This window comes from Salmo salar, chromosome 06 (genome assembly GCF_965601325.2).
Source record: "Salmo salar chromosome 06, fSalSal1, whole genome shotgun sequence".
NCBI lineage: Eukaryota > Metazoa > Chordata > Actinopteri > Salmoniformes > Salmonidae > Salmo > Salmo salar.
Window position 1 is genome coordinate 46,839,737 of NC_138296.1, and position 23,174 is coordinate 46,862,910.

The 23,174-nt window shown below is 43.4% G+C and overlaps 1 protein-coding gene across 4 annotated transcripts; it reads left to right on the forward strand.

Moving 5' to 3' along the window:
• Positions 1 to 256: 256 nt before the first annotated feature.
• Positions 257 to 22,869, forward strand: LOC106607502 (zinc finger protein 646). Of its 4 annotated transcripts, none has more exons than XM_014204506.3 (6): positions 257 to 671; positions 7,861 to 10,641; positions 11,186 to 11,260; positions 11,449 to 12,567; positions 13,680 to 14,587; positions 19,222 to 22,869. In XM_014204506.3, the coding sequence occupies exons 2-6, from the start codon at positions 8,057 to 8,059 to the stop codon at positions 19,632 to 19,634; spliced, it is 5,100 nt and encodes a 1,699-aa protein (XP_014059981.1). In that variant the 5' UTR covers positions 257 to 671; positions 7,861 to 8,056; the 3' UTR covers positions 19,635 to 22,869. The 4 variants fall into 4 exon arrangements, with proteins under 4 accessions (XP_014059981.1, XP_014059982.1, XP_045576576.1 ...); XM_045720620.2 differs by lacking the exon at positions 19,222 to 22,869 and adding an exon at positions 15,136 to 18,247 and having other exon boundaries at positions 259 to 671; XM_014204508.3 differs by lacking the exon at positions 19,222 to 22,869 and adding an exon at positions 15,604 to 18,247 and having other exon boundaries at positions 259 to 671.
• Positions 22,870 to 23,174: the final 305 nt, after the last annotated feature.

The window sequence follows — 23,174 nt, forward strand, 5'->3', positions numbered from 1 at the left end:
TAATAAACTAAATCATTTTGGAGTATTATACTATCACTCCCAAACCATGAAAGAAACAATGACTGTAATTTACAATACCATAGACAGACATAGTGACCTCAGAATGTCATTTCGTGTTGCAATCTAATAAACTAAATACTTTTGGAGTATTATACTATCACTCCCAAACCATGAAAGAAACAATGACAGTAATTTACAATACCATAAACAGACATAGTGACCTCAGAATGTCATTTCCTTCATGATCCACGAAGCAAAGGCTGTTTTCACGAGAATCTATTATGAGCAGCGCCTGCAGCAACTGTGGATGTTTGTCTGATTTGGATTAACAACATGATTGAGCGCGCATCAGCAAAATGGACACGTTACAGTTTCTGTAGAGAAAAATAACAGTACAGCATGCAAAAATGTAATCTGTTATTAAAAATATACGTGTTTGATGCAGACTAAAATGTTATTCTGCGCATGATGACGCGCAAAAGTACGTGTGTCTCCGCTTCACACGGCTAGCTAGCAGGAAGTATGTTGAATCCGTGGAGGAAAAAAATGACCGAAGAACCAAAGTCGGTTGTTGATCTGAAAAAATAACAAGTCTCCTAAATGAGAACGCAAATGCTGCGTTTTTCAGATTCGGCATCATTCGCTCTGGTGCAAAGAACGTCATTAAACGGGTAAGTCGAGTGCGTAAAACGTATAAAAAAAGATGATTCCATCAATGGGCCAGAGTGTATTTGTCGAGATCTTTGTTGGCTCTAGGCTAGCGCACGTTAGCCAGCAAGCTAACTTTTGCGTGCCACGGTTATTTGGTTTGCTAAGGCATTAATGGAAATAATATGTTCTGTGCAGATAACAAGGGAATATACATACATTTATGCAGAATGTGCATCTTATATTTATTTGAGCTTGCAAAATGTAGAGTTAACGACTTCCGTTTTCCTTGTATTTATTTAGCATCGTGGGGGGTACTTAGCTAGGCGGCCGCGCTAGCTAGTTAGTCGGGTCGGTGCACATTATTACATTAGTTTGCCAGGTTAATTGCTCTTTAAGGTGAAGTAATGGCTCACATTTAGCTACACTTGTATTAAAATAACATAATATGCATTTATATGATCCGAAGTAATGTATTATCACAACTTGACCTAGCTAACAGGCTAATGTTTGCACAGCTAACTTAGCTAAAATGCGGCTAGCGTACTAGCTAGTTGCAAATAGCTTCTTAGAAAGCAATTTGATGGAAATTTAGTCGTTCTTTTTAGATTTTTGTGTAAAGCGAAATCACATATTTCAACATTTAATAACTCGTTTCAGTTAACTATGCATTTATGAGCAAAATGTAATAATTTATGTTTTCTCGGTCCTCCGGCCTTGATGTTGCCTAATTTGGGGAGTCGTCCGATGGAAAAGAGCACGGAATGTCTCGCGGATCGGCGGTAAAGATGTCCTGCTTTTGTCCTGAGAAATTTACGCTGGGTGAACTCAGTAGAAAAGACAAGCCAAGGTCATGGAGCGCGTTAGAATCGCTGCCCACCACAAATCCAGATTATACTTTATAAAAAATTATTTCGAATTACAGTTTCTTGGGCCTCCTTATTAGGAAAGAAATACATTTTATTTGTTGAAATGTAGCTCCAGACCCAAGTCGTCCGAGTTCTCAACCAAAACAATGCCAGTGTAAACATCGAGTCATTCCGAAAGTAAATGTAAAGATATTAGCAAAGGTAAACGGTGTATGTACAACTATTTGCGCGTTAAAGGTAAAGATGGTTGTGATTTCACTGTTTAAAATAGTTTCTTCTGCTATCAAATTAGTTTAGCTTGTTTTCTAGGCTAACTAGTTACATCATTTGTATTTGACAGTTCTTAGACATTGTAAATATCTATTTTTTTGTTTGCATTTAGTTGCAAATATGAATTAGTCAGTGGTCATTATTCCAAAGTTGTTTATGCTTCACCTCCCCATTTCTTACGTTTTAATAATTCTGCTACTTGCATCATTCACACCACGTTTGATAATGGCCAATCGAGCTGAAGTGGGAACATTCACATTACATTTTCCTCCCCAAAGAGAACAGAAACCCTGGCTTCTGCAGGCCAGAGATTTAAATCAGTTCACTTTTTACACCATGGGCTCATTGGGATTATTTTGTTATCATTTGAATAGACATATGCCTTTTATTCCAACCTGGGCTCAGCTCAGCAATGAATATGCTTCAAAGTGTAAACAACAAATGACAGACAACCCAAACTGAAGACAAAGTGCTTTTTGTGACGTTAGACCCATCTGGTATTTCGCTATACAGATCTTGATTGACTTGATGAGCCTAGCACATCCAGATGGCCTGGTGTCAGAGCCCTGGGTCAGGGTACCTTCCCAGAGGTTATGGGGCTTTCACTTTCACATGAGAGCTGTAAGACTAACCCATGCAGGGTATAAAGTGTAATCTGTTGAGGTGTTGACTGCAGGAAAAAATACTGGTAGGCCTATGTCAATAAGCCATTCTGGAATAGGATGCCTTATTCAAATATAGGTTGGGGGGGGGGGGGGGGGGGGGAATTATGGAAAGCTCTAGAATAGTGGATTGAGCCTATATTTGACTATTAGACTACTAAAATGACCAATGTGGCATTTGTCCCATTTTTTAAAATTAGAATTGTGTGTACAGCTACAATATCAATCTTGCATTAGCTTATATTTTAGGCCAACATCTCAAATTATCACAGAATTTACATCGATTTTTCACAACGTGAAATTAGGCATTCCACAAACCTTTGTGTATTGTCTTTTGTGCTTTAAATGTGCAAACTATAGGTGTGGTTCCCAAGATCCTTCAGGAAGAACTTGGCACACGACACATTGGTCAGCCTGGCGGAAGCGAACACAAGCTGTAAATGTGCCACATCTAATAAAACAAAAGCCATGTCTAAAAGTTCTCACAACACAAGTCTTTAGTTAGCACATGTGCCTAAATACAATCAGTAAGACTTTGAATCCACACTGACAACTGTCAGATGATAAATCATATGTACGAATAAAATATAGACTCATTTGAACAAATGTCCTATTCATCAAACATTGGCAAAACATAAAGCAATGAATTCTATAAATGTAAGACAACGTGTATTTTTTTAAGTTTGTCGATGCATATTCACTGTTGTAATGACTCCAAAGTAACCTTTATGGTGTCCAAAGAGGTTGTGAACTGATATCGTGTTTCTTCCCCCCACAATAAAGCACAAGTGTTGAATGTTAAAAGGGCAGTGCAGTTCAAAATTAGATTTTTTTTCTTCACATTTCCACATAGGTCAAAATAACATACTGAAATTGTGAAAATTATGATAACGCCCCTTTTGTGTAAGAGCTGTTATTTTTTTTTAATGCTGGAATTTCAGCCTGTTCAGGTTGGATGGAACTTTTGGCCCACAAAATGACGTCACAATGTGATCTGAGTATAATAGACCAATGACAGTTCATCTGATGTGGATGGGCTCTAGACCAGCCTTTCAGGGCTGTGTAGGTAAAAATCTTCCGATTTGTGTCTGCCCTAACAGTGGGAGTTGTCGGAAAGGCAGGCGGGAGGGGGAAGATCAGGTGGGAACATTCTAGCCAACGAGAGGGCAGATACACGTGTTCAAAACAAACAACTATATACAATTTCATTCACTTATCACTAAATTCGTAACAACCTAAACTTTATGAAACTTCTATTTGATCTGCCCACTTGGTCTGCTTATTACTGTATTCTCATGTGGACAAACTGACAGGAGTGGAGCCTCGCTTCGCCTGTTCTTCTTACCAGGGGTAGGCAACTAGATTCAGCTGGAGGGTTTTTGGCGGAGCTGATTGTCGGGGGGCCGGATCATAATAATTTTAAATAAAGGTAAAGCTTTTACTATATTGCCTCTTAGATCTCCAAGTGTCTAGGGCAGAGATATAATAGTTTTACCCTACGAGGTCAGGACTACTGCTGGTTTTCTATTCGACCTGATAATTAATTGCACCCACATGGTGTACCAGGTCTAAATCAGTCCCTGATTAGAGGGGAATAATTTTAAAAAGCAGCACTACTGGGTCTAGGGCACTCAAACTAAGCTCTGGACCTTCAAAGCCAGTTCCACATAATTTTTTCATTGTTCCCCTCTAATCAGGGACTGATTTTTGACCTGGGACACCAGGTGAGTGTAATAAATTAAGTACTAGCAGCCTCCAGACCCTGTAGGGCAGCATTTCCCAAACTCTGTCCTAGGGCACCCAAGGGAAGTACGTTTTGGTTTTGCCCTACCACTACACAGCTGATTAAAATGATCAACGCTTGATGATTAGTTGATTATTCGAATCAGCTCTAGTGCTAGGGCAAAAACCAAAATGTGCACCCCTTGGGGTCCAGAGGACCGAGTTTGGGAAACCCTGTCGTATGGTCAGAGTTGAGTACCCCTGGTCTAGGGGATATGGGGCTAGGGGTTGGCCCAATCCCAAATTTAACCTTAAACCCTTCACCCAATGCACTTCTGGAGATCTGAGAGGATTTGATTGGTATAAGCAATATGGTGAAACTTCTCCCTGGCCTATCAGAGGGCAAGGTGGAGCTATTGCGATGTTACTTAAAGTACACCTATCAGATCTCCATAAGTGTATAGGGGCCGATTTGGGATTGGGCCTTTGTTTCTGGACAGCGCCTACATTTCAGGACCATTACGCATGAAACACTGAGAATCAGACTGCTGATAGGTACTTATCACAGTGGGAGGCCGTTCCTTCTCTTGCTAGAACAAAAGCGGTACCTGCTGCGTGCCGACCCAGTAGCGATGGACCTGCCGTTTCTACTAGTAGAATGGTAATGCTCGTCAGTGGCCAACAACTTTAAAACCTACCCTAACCAGAAACCGTGGATAGATGGCAACATTCGCGCAAAACTGAAAGCGCGAACCACTGCATTTAACCATGGCAAGGTGACTGGGAATATGGCAGAATAAAAGCTGAATAGTCATTCCCTCTGCAAGGCAATCAAACAGGCAAAACGTCAGTATAGAGACAAAGTGAGTCGTAATTCAACGGCTCAGACGTACTGTATGTGGCAGGGTCTACAGATAATCACAGACTACAAAAGAAAAACCAGCCACTTTGCGGTCACCGACGTCTTGCTTCCAGACAAGCTAAACACGTTCTTTGCCTGCTTTGAGGATAACGCAGTGCCACCGGCGCGGCCCGCTACTAAGGACTGTGGGCTCTCCTTCTCTGTGGCTGACGTGAGTAAGACATTTTAAACTTGTTAACCCTTGCAAGGCTGCCTGCCCAGACTGCATCTCTAGCTGCGTCATCAGAGGATGCGGATACCAGCTGACTGGTCTGTTTACAGACATATTCAATCTCTCCCTGTCACAATCTGCTGGCCCCACATGCTTCAAGATGGCCACCATTGTTCCTGTGCCCAAGAATGCAAAGGTAACTGATCTAAATGACTATCGCCCCGTAGCACTCACTTCTGTCATCATGAAGTGCTTTGAGAGACTAGTCTAGGATCATATCACCTCCACCTTACCTGCTTCAATTTGCTTACCGCCCCAATAAGTCCACAGACGATGCAATCGCCATCACACTTCCCTATCATATGGACAAGAGGAATTAATACCTATTTAAGAATGCTGGTCATTGACTATAGCTCAGCATTCAACACCATAGTACCCTCCATGCTCATCAATAAGCCCTGTGCAATAGGGTCCTGAACTTCCTGTCGGGCCGCCCCCAGGTGGTGAAGGTAGGAAACAACACCTCTACTTCGCTGATCCTCAATACTGGGGCCCCACAAAGGTGTGTGCTCAGCCCTCTCCTTTACTCCCTCTACCCATGACTGCGTGGCCAAGCACGTCTCCAATTCAATCATCAAGTTTGCAGACAAACAATAGTAGTAGGCTTGATTACCAACAACGACGCGACAGCCTACAGGGAGGAGGTGAGGGCTCGGAGTGGTGCCAGGAAGATGACCTCTCACTCAACGTCAACAAAACAAAGGAGATGATCGTGGACTTCAGGAAACAGCAGAGGAAGCACCCCCTATCCACATCGACGGGACTGCAATGGAGAAGTTGGGACGTTAAGTTCCTCGGCGTACACATCACTGACAAACTGAAATGGTCCACCCACACAGACAGTGTGGTGAAGGCGCAACAGCGCCTCTTCAACCTCAGGAGGCTAAAGAAATTTGTCTCGTCACCTTAAACCTTCAAACTTTTACAGATGCACAATTGAGAGCATCCTGTCGGGGCGTATCACCGCCTGGTATGGCAACTGCACAACCTCTGGGCTCTCCAGAGGGTGGTGCGGTCTGCACAACGCATCACCGTGGGCAGACTACCTGTCCTCCAGGACACCTACAGCATGTCACTGGAAGGCCAAAATGATCATCAAGGACAACAACCACCAGAGCCACTGCCTGTTCACCCTGCTATCATCCAGAAGGTGAGGTCAGTACAGGTGCATCAAAGCTGGGACCGAGAGACTGAAAACAGCTTCAATCTCAAGGTCATCAGACTGTTAAATAGCCATCACTAACATAGAGAGGCTGCTGCCTATATACACTTACTTGAAATCATTGGCCACTTTAATAAATGAAACACTAGTCACTTTTAATAATGTTTACATATCTTGCATTACTCATCTCATGTATACACAGTATTCTATACTATTCTACTGTATCTGTCTATGCCACTCTGACATTGTTCGTCCATATATTTATATAGTCTTAATTCCATTCCTTTACTTAGATTTGTGTATATTGTGTATTTGTTGTGAAATTGTTAGATATTACTTGTTAGATATTGGTGCACTGTTGGAACTAGAAGCACAAGCGTTTCGCTACACCTGCAATAACATCTGCTAAACACGTGTATGTGACCAATAAAATTTGTCTTGGCTTTGAGCCAATCGGAGAGCACAAACCCCCAATTAGGGGAACCAACGAGTGACAAAAAATGCATTTTCTCTACATCCACGGATGAGCCGGTCACACTTCATATGAAATGTAGGCTATGGGATGGTAGCTAGCTAAGGGCACAGACGCAATACTAAATACTTCCTCCAAGCTAGCTAACCACTATAGCTAGTATTGATGTTCTAATTAAATCACAATGGATTAGTTTCCATGAAACAGCTTCCTGTGTTAGCTGCCGAGCTAATGCAGTGTCCTTAGCTAGCTAGCTATGTTGTGCTAAACATTTTGCTATGTGCTAGCACTGGGATTATGTAGAGTGAATTTAATTGTTTCTTGATCATCTTGTTAGGTAGTTATCTAGTTGATACTGGCCATTCTACAAAATGGCAACATCAGCGCAGCTAGCTAGCTAACGTTGGAATCTAGACCATAAACTAAGCAAAACATACAGACATGCATTGCCTAACTACGCTACTGCCTTCTTCTGGTTTGTAGTATTTTAAGGCTTTGTGACTGATGACTTCAAGGTCTTTGCTGTGTGAACACGAGATTTACTGCCGACACTCTGTTCAGAAGTGCAAATTACTCTTGGCTGGCGTATGGTAAACAATCCTGTGTGTGTTCCTGCTCTTACATGTAGGTGTGCTTGATTTACCCTGCCCAGCACCCTTGATAGGTAGAGTTTCAATGTTGGAAACATTTTATTGGTCTGAATGTCTGATGTGGTGGATTTTTAACCGGTTTGCTTTTGCCAGACCATTACTATTCCAATGAAGGTGTTCTTTGTCATATTTCTTGCAGTATAGAATAGATAACCTTTCCACATTGACAGTGCAAATGGCTAGACGTTCAGTCTGTATAATCGTTTTTGGTTTGAGTCTCTTCTCTTCGAAATGATTTAATGCCTCCTTTTATGTTTTTCCTATTTCAACAGTGCTCTTCCAGTGCCTGCTCCGTGTCCAGATCCTTCCGGTGCTGCCCTGACGGGGTGGTATTGAATGGCTGAAAGAGAAGGCTTTCTTCAGCTCTGGGAATAAAATGGCTGACACCACAGAATCCAAGAGCTAAGACTCTATTTTACCCTTGTCTACTTTGTTTATTATCTTGAGACTTGAATACCCCTTCCTTAAATGTATACGCCTACTATGGCAATGCATGATATGAGCCGTGTCAAGGGTTTCCCCTGTAAAGAGTGTGATATGGTTTGCCCCAGTACACCTAGTCTATTAGAACACATGAAGGCTCACTACCAGCAAGAAGAAAATGGCAGGTTTGAGTGTGAGCAATGTGGCCGCATCTATAAGCATGCTGGCAGCCTGGCCAACCATAAGAAATCCCATGAAGTGGGTTCCTTTCAGTGCCCAGTCTGCACCAGAACCCTGCCCAATGCTGTGGCTCTGAAAAACCACCTCCGTATCCACACCCTATCCCCAAGCAGTGCCCAGGCAGAGGAAGACGGCGGTGACGAAGGCGCTGAAGACGGACATGATGAGAGGAACTATGGTCTTGCACAAGACCTGTCTGATGGCTTTGCCCGCAGTCACCTGAACAACAGTGGAATGGGTCATGGTGTGATGTCACATGACCCAGATGATCATAAGAAGTCACCTGTAACCGATGATGCCTGGGATCGTCCATTCAAATGCGATCAGTGTGATAGGACCTACCGCCACCATGGGAGCCTGGTTAATCACAAGAAATGTCACCAGGAAGGGGCGTTCAAGTGCACCGTCTGTTACAAGCAGTTCAACAACCTGGCTGCTCTCAATGGTCATGAGCGAACCCACTCAAAGTTTAAGACTCCTGGAGCATCGATGGTTAACAACATACATGATTCTGTGACTGATCAGCGTTCGTCTGCGCCCCAAACCGATGATGCGGCTAACTGCTTCTGCCACCTGTGCCAGGTAGCTTTGCCCAACAAGAGTGACTTCCAGGAGCACATCCTGTTGCATAATGCAGCCTCTTCTTCACTGGGTCTTTCCCGTAGTTTCCCTGGGATAATGGCGCACAATCTCAGCGCTGTCCGCTCCCCAGCATACACACCTGCCTTGGGTGACCCTCTGCCGCTTCCTCCTTTGCCAAATGATAAACGTGGCCCCTTTGACCCAATGCTTGGACCTCCTGTCAATAACCCCATTTACACTTGTGCATACTGTGGGGCTGGGCATCCTGATCTGGAGAGCCTCAAAGTTCATTACCTGACCCATGACCCCCACCCAGGCTCCCATGGTCAGGATGGTATCCTGAACACTGATGGGATTGGCTCTAACTCTAACCCATCACCATCTGGAGAGAGAGTGCATTCTTCTGATGATGGCGAACGTCGTTTCAAGTGTCAGGATTGTGGGAAAAGCTACCGCCATGCTGGAAGCCTGGTTAACCACAAGCGCTCCCACCAGACTGGCCTCTACCAGTGCACCATCTGCTGCAAGCAGTATCCGCACTTGGCAGCGTTGCATAGCCACCTCCGCAGCCATAAGGGAAGAACATCCAACCAATCATCCCTCAACACTGAAGGCGACTGGCTCTCCTCTGAACCCCTGACACTTGACTCTCAGAATAGTTATGTGCAGGAGGGGAGCGGCGCAACCACCCCCATCTCCCTACCGGGAAATCTTGGTGACGCTGCTCACTTTGTACCTGATGGTGGCCACAGCAGTGGTTTGGATTCACTGGAGTTCCATGATCGATTTGATGGCTCCCTTGCCCAGAGCAACTCTGGGCACTCCCCTCTTCCCCAGAACCACCGCCAGGCTGATAGACACATGTGCACTGACTGTGGAGAAATGTATGGGGACATCTCTGGCATCAAGTCTCACATGTGCCCCCAACGGCGACAGAACCAGGGGATGTCAAATGGATTCATGGGAAACATGAGTGGCTACAACAGTCCTGGAGGCGCTGCTCTCCCTTCAGGTGGAGGAAATGTGAAAGAGAGCAATGGACAGCGCTCTCAGTATGGTTCTCAGTCCCATGCCCAAGTAGGGGGGAAAAGGATGAATAAAGAAGATGACGATGATGGTGAAGTGTACCAGTGCTCGGTGTGTGGAAACCATTATGCCAGCCTCAGAGCTCTGAGAAGCCATCTGCGCAGCCATGCTAACAATCCCACAGGGCCTGGGACTTCGGCACTTTCTCCTAACGGTGAGGCAGACTGGAGGATTATCTGCAGCACCTGTGGCCAGAGCTTCTCCAGAAAGCAAGACCTGTTAAACCACCAACTGATTCATGGGCCACAAAGGTCAGATGCAGCAGCGCAGAGCATGGGGGCCGATCCCACCAATACTAATGGCAAAATGGATGGTGATGGGAGGAATCACATTTGCGTTGACTGTGGCATGTTCTTCGCTGATCGCCATCACCTGATCACTCACCTGTGTCCTGGAAAGGGAAGAGGAGGAGTGCTGAGCAAAGAAGGATTGAATGGCGCTAAAGGGATGACTGGCGGAGATGGAGTTAGTGGCGGCGGAGTTGGAGGACCTGGAGGCAGTCGTGATATGGGAGGACAGGACCGTAGACAACAGATGCCAGATTCGGAGGATCGACCCCACAAATGTGACCAGTGTGGAAGGGGCTACAGGCACCCTTGCTCCCTGCTCAACCACAAGAAATCTCACAAGACCGGAGTCTTCAGATGCCTTGTCTGCCAGAAGCGCTACTACAACCTGCTGGCCCTCAAGAACCACCAGAGGACCCACTTTGATTTAAAAAGGTAAGCTTTTGTTTGATGCTTTTCCCCATTGAGACTTGTTTGTCTTTGTGGGCCTATTAATAACATAAGATCTGTTTGCATAGCTGAATTTGGTCCAAATTTCTAATTGTCATCAATAGGACAGTTTACACTAAAGTCTGGATTGTACAGTATCTCTTCCATCGATTGGTCTTTATTTTCTCTGAAATAATGACATGTGGTATTTTTCATTGTAATAATACTAGATATGAGTAAGAATAATCAATTTGCCTATCGAGGGCCTCCGCATTGATGTAAAAAAAAATAGGCATTCGATTTGTTGAAGAAAACACACCGCTTTTCCCTCACTGTACAGCGGCACAGCTGAAAAACTAACAACATTGTCATTTTAATGTAAGAGTCTACTCTGTGCTACAGTCCAATCTGTAAAGCTAATTTAAAAACAAAACACCCCTTAAGCAACCCTGAGGAACCCAAGAAATGGCCAGGCCATGACATTTTTGAATCCATTCTAAACGTAAAATGTATTTCTGACTGGTGATTTCCCTTTATTGGCTTGCTACAGCAAGGCTGCCGCTGGCACAGGGAGAAGCGGTCCCCAAGTGGCACCCGATTCCGAAACGATGGCTTTACTTGAATGGTAAATAACCTTCCCCAAATGTGCTTTTATCATCATTACTAAACGTAGCTAGTGCCCATTCAGCGAGTAGGCTTGTCCACTCATTATGTTAGGAGCGAGTTGAATGGCTGGCAGATCGTGGAATAGGGAAAAGGAGTGTTTACCAGTAACTAACCCATCTTTAATTTGGTCCTCACTTTCTTTTGCAGGCACAAGTGTGAGGAGTGTGGGAAGGCCTTCAAGATCCAGAAGCAGCTAGAAAACCACCTTCGGCTCCATGAAGAACACCGAGCAAAGGCTCACGCCCAGCTTGCAAAACTAGGCAATGGGAGGTATCAAGGAGGACCCTCTGGCATGCAGGCCATGAGAGGAGAATCGTCCAAATCCCAGAACCCTGGCATGGGGGAAGTCAAGTATGGACAACAACAACAAGGCTTCAAGCAACCTTACTCAGAGGCTGGCACTTCGAGGGCTCAGAATTTTGATCTACAAGAAGGGGGACGACGACCCTTCGCCTGTGATGAGTGCGGACGGAGCTATCGTCATGCAGGAAGCTTGGCCAATCACAAGAATCTTCACAAAATTGGCGAGTATCACTGCAATGTCTGCAACTCCACTTACCCGAACCGCCTGGCCATGAAAAACCATCTGCGTCTTCATTTTGCCCTCAAGAAGCACACTTGCCAGGAATGTGGCAAAGGATTCCGTACCCAAAAGCAGCTGACCACCCACCACTCTGCACAGCTCTGCAAGGGGGCTGCAGGAGCTGTTGCTCAAATGGATTATGAGTGTGATGGGTGCTGCGAGGGTTTCGCTACTGCAGACCAGCTGGCTGCACATGACTGCCCTGCTCAGCAGCTCCCTTCGTCCTCGGCCTCCCTCAACAGCTCAAGCCTCAGCATCGATGGGGCTGACCTTGTGCCAGATGAACGCCCCTACAGCTGTGACATCTGCAACTGCTCTTACAAACATGCCAGCAGCCTGCTGAACCACAAGCACACACACAAGACGGGCACCTTTACTTGCACCTACTGCGACAAGCCGTACTCCAACTACATGGCGCTGCGCAACCACATGCGCATCCACACGCAGAAGAAGAGGCACATCTGCCACCACTGTGGGAAAGCATTCCGGCTAGCCAGATTCCTCCGCAATCACCAGAAGGTCCATGAGGAGGGCCACACACGCTTTGGCTGCACCAGCTGCGGGAAGAGCTTCCAGGGGAGGTCAGGCCTGGCGAGGCACCGCTGCGGGGAGAACCAGGTAGGCAAGGAGGGCAGGAGGATGGCCACTGCAAGCACGACAGGGGGAGAAGAGTGCCGGTACACGTGAGTTTTCGTCTGTTGTTTGTGATTCTTGAAGTGAAAATAGTGAAGATCATAGGTTTCTACATGTCTATTACAGGTATATGATCTCCAATCCGGCTTCCTTGGGACCATACGTGCACCGGAATTCGGATATTTCTGAAGTTTGGACAGATTGATTAGTGGAGACCAGATAAGTCACCCTGTTTGCTTTCAGTTAGATATTCATCCGTTTCCTAGGCTACTATGAATCAGACTTGATTTCATTGTTCAGTTGGATGTTTTATTTTCTGCTTTTACAAAGAATACTGCCATTAATTGATATCAATTCAAACTAGCTGACAGTATAATAAGTAAGATTTATGATTTGTGTGTTCCTTGTACTTGTTATGAATTGTAGTGCTCCTTTGTTTGTGCTTCCCTGTCTCTTTTATAGGTACATTGTACATTTTAGGTTGTTGGTAGTGTAAACCTAGTTTAGTGGGCTTCTTTGTTTGACAAAGTCAAGGCACAAAAGCTGGTTAAAATGGTAAAAGACCATACAAGTGAAAAGGTTCTTGTATGTTTTTTTGTTGTTGCTGATACATTGATAAAGAGCATAAGCCTATCCTTAGATCCACAGTAAGTATTTGGAGCTTGCTACACTGCACATGCTTTGTTGTAATTTAGTTATTTTATGGGGGTGGGGTAATCTGCACTAAGCCACCATATTTCACCACAGTTGCGGCCAATTAGAAAGTCAGAATCATTTCAATAACTTTGAAAGTGTGATGGAATTGTTGTATCCAAATGTGCAGTGCAGGGAGCCACACATACCTTCTAAGACTCAATCAAAGAATTGAAAGCTAATTTAATGACGATCCATATTTTCCCCCCTTGTTTCCACCAAAAATGTGTCCCCCTCTTTTACTATGTGTATAAATTGACTATTTCTTCTTGCAGGACATGGTAAACCACTTATAGTCATCTCCAAAGCTTTAAGCCGGATTCCAGATCATATACCTGTACAAATTATTTTGAGATATATAAATTTAATCTAATGGAAAAGTGGTAACCAGCCAATTAGTTTTGATAGATTAGTAAAAAATGGACCGCAAGCAGTTACTAATTTCTTCTTCTCTTTTGTCTCTCCACAGATGTGACCAGTGTGGCCGCTCCTACGCCCATGCCAGCTCCCTCCTCAACCACAAAAACACCCACACCGTCGGCATTTACCACTGTGCTGTGTGCCTCAAGACCTATTCCAACCTCCTGGCCCTCAAGAACCACCGGCGCATCCATTCAGAGATACGGCGTCACCGCTGCCCAGAATGCGGCAAGGCTTTCCGTGTCTCCTCCCAGCTTAACAGCCACCGTCGCGTCCACCTAAAGGAGAGGGAGCTAACTTGTGTCCCCTGCCAGCGCAGCTTCCCCAGCCAGGCCAGCTTCCGGCTCCATCAGGAGATCTCCCACGGCCAAGCCCCCAGGCCCCCCCAGCAGAAACAGGCCAGGGCTGGGGGAGCCTCTGGGTGCACATCCGGGGGCGGGAGCTCAGGCCTTAACTGGGACTCCGGCCTGGATCTCACGCTGTTGCAGGCCCAAGGACTGGTCCCCAATGGACTACCAAAAATGAACTCCCTGTCCTTCCAAGGCCCCAGTGGCAGCAGGAGCCGTGGGGCGACGGGGACCAAGTCGCACGTCTGCAACCAGTGCGGCCGTGGCTACCTCCACGCCAGCTCCCTCCTCAACCACAAAAACAGTCACAAAACAGGCGCCTACTTCTGTAACTCCTGTCAGAAGGAGTTTCCCAACCTGATGTCCCTCAAGAACCACCGGCGCATTCACACTGAGCCCAAACGTTTCCAGTGCCCCGACTGCGGAAAGTCCTTCCGTGTGTCCACCCAGCTCATCTGCCACCGGCGCATCCACACCAAGGAAAAGCCCTTTTCCTGCCAGCAATGCGACAAGCGCTTCTCCAGCAAGTCCAACCTGCGCCACCACCAGAAGGTGCACTGGAGCAGCTCAGCGCCCCCTACAATGGCCATGGGCGCTGCCAGCTTCTTGGGTATGCCCTCAGGCCCATTTCTATAAGTATGGGTGGGGGGTGGGGGTGCTAGTGTGAGATGCATTGAAATGCCAAGGTTTTAGAGGTGCCAAAACTCTTAGTCCCCTTCCTTCTCATTCACCACCATCTCCCTCTTGTTGTAGAGTGTGAGGTTTATATCTGTAGATGATCACAGAGCAGATTATGTGTTTTAGACACACAGGCCCTGCATGCAACCTGAGACAAGGGAGGGGGGAGGGGGAGAGGACTGACTTGGCATGGACGACATCTACACTGGTTAAGACAGTCTGGTTGCAAAAGCTTCCCCCATCCGCTTCATCCCAACCAGCATGCCTACTCTTGCTTGCATTCACTCGATGGCCTTTGCTAGGGGACGAGAACCCATTCACCTGTATTGGTACGCAAGGATTACTGCTCACTCAGTGTAGGATGTGTGCTAGACTTCTCTGTTCGGCCCTTTAGAAACCTTAATGATATACTGTTGTCATAGCTCCCTGTTGCATGTTACACAGTAGATGATTGTAGATTTCTCGGTGTTTTATTGACAGTTAAGCCCCAGTGTCAAAGAAGTTACAGCAAACGGGGCACAATGGGAAGAACATCCTTATGCCGTGCCGAGAGTGTGGCGTGAAGCTCACCAAGTCAACCACATTGATGAATTTGACCAATGATAAGGGTTTTTTTTGTGGCATCTTTGCAGTTTGAATGCATTGCACATCATGACATCCCATTCCATATCTGTCGATTTTGGATAAAGCCTTTGCATGCGGCCTTTGTCATGTTCTACAAAACATCTTAACCAGTAAGAACATTTTTATTTCAAACAGTATCTCTGAAGTGAGCAATATGTTGGAGCAAAGAGTTGAGATGTACTTTGGCATTGTAAAAATGTAGTTTTAACGGTCAATTAATGCAGTGGTTGGATATGTCACATTTCTGTAATATAGAACTGACCTGAGGGTGTATTGCTCTCTTGTGAGGTTCTAATCGTTTTCTAACTTGTGTGTTTCTTGCAGCACGAAGATGAGCTTCAAACCTTATTATTCTGCAGATGACAGCAATGCTCTTTATCGGTTGCTTCTTTCTGGCATCACATTTGTGTGTTCCTCCTAATATTTCAAAAAAAAAAATGTTTCTGGGCACCCTTATTTTAAACACTGCGCCTAACTAGTTAACATGTATAGACAATAAGTTGTGGTTTAAAAAATAAAAAATAAATAAAAAAAGAAAGTAAAGAAAATGTATATTGTTAGGCCCATGCCGGCATTTGGTTTTATCCTGTATCGTAATCGTATTTCTGACTGTATTATTTACAGTTCGACTTTTATAAAACAAATCATTGTAGAATGCATTTATTTATATTAACACTTGTAATGGAAAACGCTAGTCTTAGGATCTCTGTTTAGGAGCTGTGTTGTAACCACCCCCTTTCCTTACACTTACCCCTGACTATATGTATAAGTGACATGGAGTCAAGTATGAAGGACTCCCAAAGAACACTTGTTACAGTACTCCTCCATGTTGTCTCAATTTGTTATGGTTTAAAAAACAAACAAAAAAAAGTCCCTTGTACAATAAACAGGGAACTTGTATAATGTGTGTTTTTTGATTGCAGTACAAAGATTAAGGAATTATTTCTGAAGTGACGTTGTGACTGTCTCCCCTCAAGTCAGACTGGACTTCCTTCTGTTTCACAAAAAGCTCACACTCAAAGGGATGACTTTGTGAATTGTTTGTGCGTTCAGTCCTCATTCTCTAAGTTTTTGTTACACCTTATCGTAACCCTTGTATTTATTAGTATTTCTTTTATTTAATTGCGTTTTGACTATTCAAAGCTCTGTGTGAACACCTTTTTACTGGGAGCGCTGGTGCTAGTACGTGAAATATAAAGTGACAGTGAAGTGATTTAGGAGTATTGTGATGACTAGACCACAGGACAACTAACTATATTTTAATTGAACTCTTGCGTTTTCTCCAGAATTGGTTAAAAGTGGACACTTCCAACCATCATTACGGTTAGATTAGAAAGGATTGGTTTGAACAACTATAATGAATCATTTTCAGTTCTAACTTTTTTGTTTCATACATGTATGTAATGCCTACTATACACTTTTTATAAACTGTTTTGATAATTCATTTCTTAACAAAACCTGTCCATATTATAACCCCTAATGCTGAGTACTGAAAATAAATAGCTGGAAAACAAGTGAAGAACATTGTGGTGAATCAATTGTCCTTTAACGCCACACTTTTGAAAGTGTTTTAATCAACATGTTTTCACACAGGCAATTTTTAACCTGTGAAGGTGAAATCAACCTGGGTTAACTCAACCTTGTTAAAGACTTGGCGTGAACATTTTCACTTCAGTGAATTGGTCAAATTAAAATGCGTCTAGTTGAGGGGCCAAATAATTGACCTGTTTGAGGATATGTAAGGAAGGGGGGTATACAATTGCAGATCTTTAAGCAAATGATGCAGACTGAGGATGAAGTTTGATAATGTTATTTACCTTGTTGCCTCTAGTGGTGCCCTCATCATACACCTAGGCTGTGTACACAGACAGCCCATTGCTGATATTTTTTTCACTAAATGTTATTTTGATCAATCACATCAGATCTTATTCAGAGCTGATCGAATTAGTTATAATGGCAATTAGTGGAGAAAAAGATTGGCATAAGGCTCCCTGTATAAACACAGCCCTAGATGATTTGACCTGCCATTTTCAGTCCTTTACTCAAGTTTAGTGCAAACAATAAAAAATAAAAAAAATGGACACTAATGCATCTATATGTAATCTTTAAGGTACAATGTTTGAATGCATTCCATTATCTTGATGCTAGAATATTTATTTGTTTTAATGCAACACATAAAATTCCCAATAATATTGAGTTTACAATGTGGTTGTTGAAAATATACCTTTTCATTTTATAACCAACCAAATGGGTTTGGAGTTCTTTCATCCTTGGAAGAAGAAGAATATCCTCCCAAAACTCCTTTCTTTAGTTTTTCCACTTCGCTGATATTTCGCCCAACCTCATTTTTCCACGTAGGCTTTTTTTTTTTTTTTTTTATCAACCCGGTCAAGTTTGAGAGTGCATATTTGCCGCTAGTTAGCTTAGCACGCTAACACCAGTGTTCATATGGAATCTGTTGAGCTGATGCCAACGTCTAGCAACCACAATGGCATTTCTATTATAATATGTTGTTCAAGAGTGTGGTCACTATACACGTTGGATGGAGTGTCTGCGTGGTGGTGAAGTCTGTTTTTGGATGTCCACTTTTGTTCAATTGCTTCCTATAAGCTCTTAGATTAGTATGGTAAACTAACAAGTGGCTGCTCAAAATAACTAAATGAAATATTTTTGTCTGGGTTGATTAAGAAATGCTCAAGTATTGGGAGAAACCAAAGGAAATAGTTTTTTGAGTAAATTGTCCTAAGGGTTGTAGAATCAACATTGCAATATTGCTGTCTCCCGATTTTTGTGTATTTGTCACCATGAATATGAAACTAGCCCAGATATTGAAGATACAAATCTCTAACCCTTAATCTTTCACATGTAACTGACCTATTCCATATTTGTTTTGTTTTCATGTACATTTCGTCTTTTATATATGCATGATAGTTTGTGCTTAATAAAGATCCATCCGTGTTGAATATAATTAACTGTAGCTATACATTTGTTCCCAAATTGAGACATCAGATTCTTCTACCAAATTCAAGGTACAGTTACAAAGCTATGTAAACGACCAAATTAAATACTGGTAGCTAGTGGAAATGCATAATAAACCCATATACCTGCAGTGTACAGTGGGAGAGTGACATTTACAACACATGTAGACTTACCGTTTGACTCAAGGCTCAGTACGCCATCAGTGTAGGGAAGGCCGATTTGATTTGCCCAATGGTTTGATTGACATATTGAAAAGGCTCAGGTGAATTGCCCGAAAAACTATTTATTGTTGAAGGTGCCATCTTTAACATTTCAGTAATATTTTTGACTCCCTCTCTGATTTTGAAGAATATGACATCTTATAAGTCCAAAATATTATTTTGTAGACACTATTGTTGGGCTTTCAACTTCTGAAAACTAGAACCAATATTGAATCAAGAAGATGCTGCATTTTGTATAAACTGAGGGTAGCCATGATGTGCCACTCTGACATGTGGAAATGTTAAAGAATGCACCTTTAATTGTTGAAGAATTATTGATGAAGCTGTTTCTAATGCAGCTTTCACATGCTATTGGAGTTATCAGAAGCTTTTAGTTCCCAGTGGGAAATTTCACTTGAAGAACTGTCCAAGTCGAAATTACAAGTACAGAGACATTTTTGTTACCCAAATTGTGACGTTTCACCACTGACCTTTTACCTTTGACAACAAATCTGTTTTTGATAATTACACCCTTATCAGTATGTATAATGTAGCTAGTCTGACCATATTGTTGATGTTAAGCAAGCTAGCTTACTTCATTAAGAATTGTTCCAACTTCAAAAGCACTTGAACACAACCATGTCGGGCTTATGACTTTCCAGTTTCCCCATTTTCCACAAGTATGTGAAGCCAGCATTAATGTGTATACAAACGAAATATCAGAATTATGGCATGACACAATTCCTACATTTTACATTTTCAGGTCATCCACCAATTGGCGCAGGGAGACCACCCAAGTCGCATGTCTGCAACCAGTGCGGCCGTGGTTACCGCCATGCCGGATCCCTCCAGAACCACAAGAACGTCCACAAGACAGGTGCCTATTTCTGCAGCTCTTGTCAGAAGGAGTTCTCCAACCTGATGGCTCTCAAGACCCATCGGCGCATCCACACTGAGGTCAAACGCCACCGGTGCTCAGATTGTGGAAAGGCCTTTCGTGCACCTAGCCAACTCATCGTCCACCAGCGCATTCACACCCAGGAGAAGCCCTTCTCCTGCCAGCAATGCACCAAACGCTTCTCCAGCAAGTCCAACCTACGCCACCACATGAAGTTGCACTGGAGCGGCTCAGCGCCTTCCAATTTCCTGGGTATGCGCTCAGGCCCATTTCTATAGGTGGGCAAAGGGAAAGTGCTGCTGTGATATACATTGAAAAGCCAAGGTTTCTGGAGGTTTGGTATAATACAAGTTCAAAGTTTACATTTTCAGGTAAACCGGTAATTGGTGTGGGGGCCAAATCGCACATCTGTGACCAGTGTGGCCGTGCTTACCGTCACGCTAGCTCCCTCCTCAACCACAAGACCATCCACAAGACAGGTGTTTATTTCTGCACCTCCTGTCAAAAGGAGTTTCACAATCTGAACGCCCTCAAGAACCACCGGCGCCTCCATACGGAGACCAAACGCTACGAGTGCCCGGAGTGCGGAAAGTCCTTCCGTGTGTCCACCCAGCTCATAATCCACCGGCGCATCCACACCAAGGAGAAACCCTTCTCCTGCCAGCAGTGCGACAAGCGCTTCTCCAGTAAGTCCAACCTGTGCCACCCTCTTGGCTCTGCCTCAGACCCATATCTATACAAAGTATGGGTGGGGGTGAGGAAAGGGGAAGCATCGAAATGCCAAGGTTCTGGAGGTGCCAAAACTCTTCTTCACCCTCCTTCTCATTCACCACCATCCCCCCTTTGTTATAGACTGTGATTTTCATAGAGCAGGTTATGTGGTCTAGACACTCAAGGCCCTGCATGCGACCCCAGACAAGGGGAAAAAGTGGACTTGACATGGACACTATCTATACTGGTTAGGATACAGGTTTCAAAATCTTCACCCATCTGCCTTCATCTCACCCAATCAGTTAGCTGTGCTTACTGCATTCACTCGATGGCCTTTGCTAGGGTACAAAAACCCTTCCGCCTGCAATGGTACACCAGGATTACTGGTAAAAAAGTCAATATTAAGGTTTTGGGATTGTTCCATTTAGACTGCTACACATCATAACATCCCATCTGTTAATCTTCAGTGAAGCCTTTGCTTGCGGCTTTTGTTGTGTCATACAGTATAAAAGATATTGAAGAGTAACTCATGGATTTTAAACATATGCGCAATATGTTGGATTAAAGAGTTGTGATGTACTTTGACATTTTACATTGTAAAGATTGAGTTTTAACGGTGAATGTAGTAATATAGAACTGACCTGAGGGTGTATTGCTCTCTTGTGAGGTTCTAATCGTTTTCTAACTTGTGCGTTTCTTGCAGCACGAAGATGAGCTTCAAACCTTATTATTCTGCAGATGACGACAATGCTCTTAATGGGTTGCTACTGTCTGAGATAACATTTTTGTATTCCTCCCATTATTTCAAAATGGCTCTTGGCCCCAATATTTTTAGCACTGCGCCTAGCCAGCAAGCATGTATAGATGATGAAAAGAAACATGGATAAAAATGAAGAAATGTATATTGTTAGGCCGGTGCCTGCATTTGGTTTTAACATGTATCATAATTATACATCTGACTGTATTACTAACAGTATGGCTTTTATAAATCATTATAGTATGCTTTAGGATCTCTCAGTTTAGGAGCTGTGTTGTAACCACCCCTTGTCCTTACACTTACCGCAGACCGTTCATCATGTACAGTTGAAGTCGGAAGTTTACATACACTTAGGTTGGAGTCATTAAAACTCATTTTTCAACCACTCCACAAATTTCTTGTTAACAAACTATAGTTTTGGCAAGTCGGTTAGGACATCTACTTTGTGCATGACACAAGTCATTTTTCCAACAATCTTTTACAGACAGATTATTTCACTTATAATTCACTGTATCACAATTCCAGTGGGTCAGAAGTTTACATACACTAAGTTGACTCTCCCTTTAGACAGCTTGGAAAATTCCAGAAAATTATACCATGGCTTTAGAAGCTTCTGATAGTTGAAATCATTTGAGTCAATTGGAGGTGTACCTGTGGATGTATTTCAAGGCCTACCAAACTCAGTGCCTGTTTGCTTGACATCATGGGAAAATCTAAAGAAATCAGCCAAGACCTCAGAAAACAAATTGGAGACCTCCACAAGTCTGGTTCATCTTTGGGAGCAATTTCCAAACACCTGAAGGTACCACGTTCATCTATACAAACAATAGTATGCACGTATAAACACCATGGGACCACACAGCTGTCATACTGCTCAGGAAGGAGACACGTTCTGTCTCCTAGAGATGAACGTACTTTGGTGCGAAAAGTGCAAATCAATCCCAGAACAACAGCAAAGGACCTTGTGAAGATGCTGGAGGAAACGGGTACAAAAGTATCTATATCCACTGTAAAACGAGTCCTATATCGAAAGGTTGCTCAGCAAGGAAGAAGCCACTGCTCCAAAACCGGCATAAAAAATCCAGACTATGGTTTGCAACTGCACATAGGGACAAAGATCGTACTTATTGGAGAAATGTCCTCTGGTCTGATGAAACAAAAATATAACTGTTTGGCCATAATGACCATCATTATGTTTGGAGGAAAAAGGGGGAGGCTTGCAAACCAAAGAACACAATCCCAACCGTGAAGCACGGGGGTGGTAGCATCATGTTGTGGGGGTGCTTTGTTGCAGGAGGGACTGGTGCACTTCACAAAATAGATAGCATCATGAGGTAGGAAAATTACGTGGATATATTGAAGCAACATCTCAAGACATCAGTCAGGAAGTTAAAGCTTGGTCGCGAATGGGTCTTTCAAATGGACAATGACCCCAAGCATACTTCCAAAGTTGTGGCAAAATGGCTTAAGGACAACAAAGTCAAGGTATTGGAGTGGCCATAACAAAGCCCTGACCTCAATCCTATAGAATATTTGTGGGTAGAACTGAAAAAGCGTGTGCGAGCAAGGATGCCTACAAACCTGACTCAGTTACACCAGCTCTGTCAGGAGGAATGGGCCAAAATTCACCCAACTTATTGTGGGAAGGTTGTGGAAGGATACCTGAAACGTTTGACCCAAGTTAAACAATTTAAAGACAATGCTGCCAAATACTAATTGAGTGTATGTAAACTTCTAACCCACTGGGAATGTGATGAAAGAAATAAAAGCTGAAATAAATAATTCTCTCTACTATTATTCTGACAATTCACATTCATAAAATAAAGTGATGATCCTAACTGACCTAAAACAGGGAATTTTTACTAGGATGAAATGTCAGGAATTGTAAAAAACTGAGTTTAAATGTATTTGGCTAAGGTGTATGTAAACTTCCGACTTCAACTGTATGTATAATTGATATGGAGTCAAGGATGAAGGAGTCTTTGACACTTTAAATTGACTGTACTTCCTTAAGTTTCCCTTGTACAATAAACAGGGAGCTGCTATGTGTGTTTTGATTGCAGTATGAAGTTTAAGGAAGATTAAGGATTATTGCTGCCATTTGAGTGATGTGTCTGTCTTCCCTCAACTCAGACTGGACACTTCTGTTTCACACACACAAAAGCAAAACACTTACAAACGGATAACTTTGTTAAAGTTTTGTGCTTTTATTATGTTAAGTTTGTTACTTTTGTATTGTAACCTTTATATTCATTCATTAGCTAGTATTTCCATTACATTACATTACATTACATTTAAGTCATTTAGCAGACGCTCTTATCCAGAGCGACTTACAAAATGGTGCATTCAC

Excerpts from the sequence above, each read along its gene's own strand:
- LOC106607502 (XM_014204506.3), top strand. The coding sequence starts at position 8,057 with ATGTATACGCCTACTATGGCAATGCATGATATGAGCCGTGTCAAGGGT. Across the intron at positions 10,642-11,185 it reads ACCCACTTTGATTTAAAAAG|CAAGGCTGCCGCTGGCACAG; the intron begins GTAAGCTTTTGT and ends GGCTTGCTACAG. Across the intron at positions 14,588-19,221 it reads GGGCGCTGCCAGCTTCTTGG|GTCATCCACCAATTGGCGCA; the intron begins GTATGCCCTCAG and ends TTACATTTTCAG.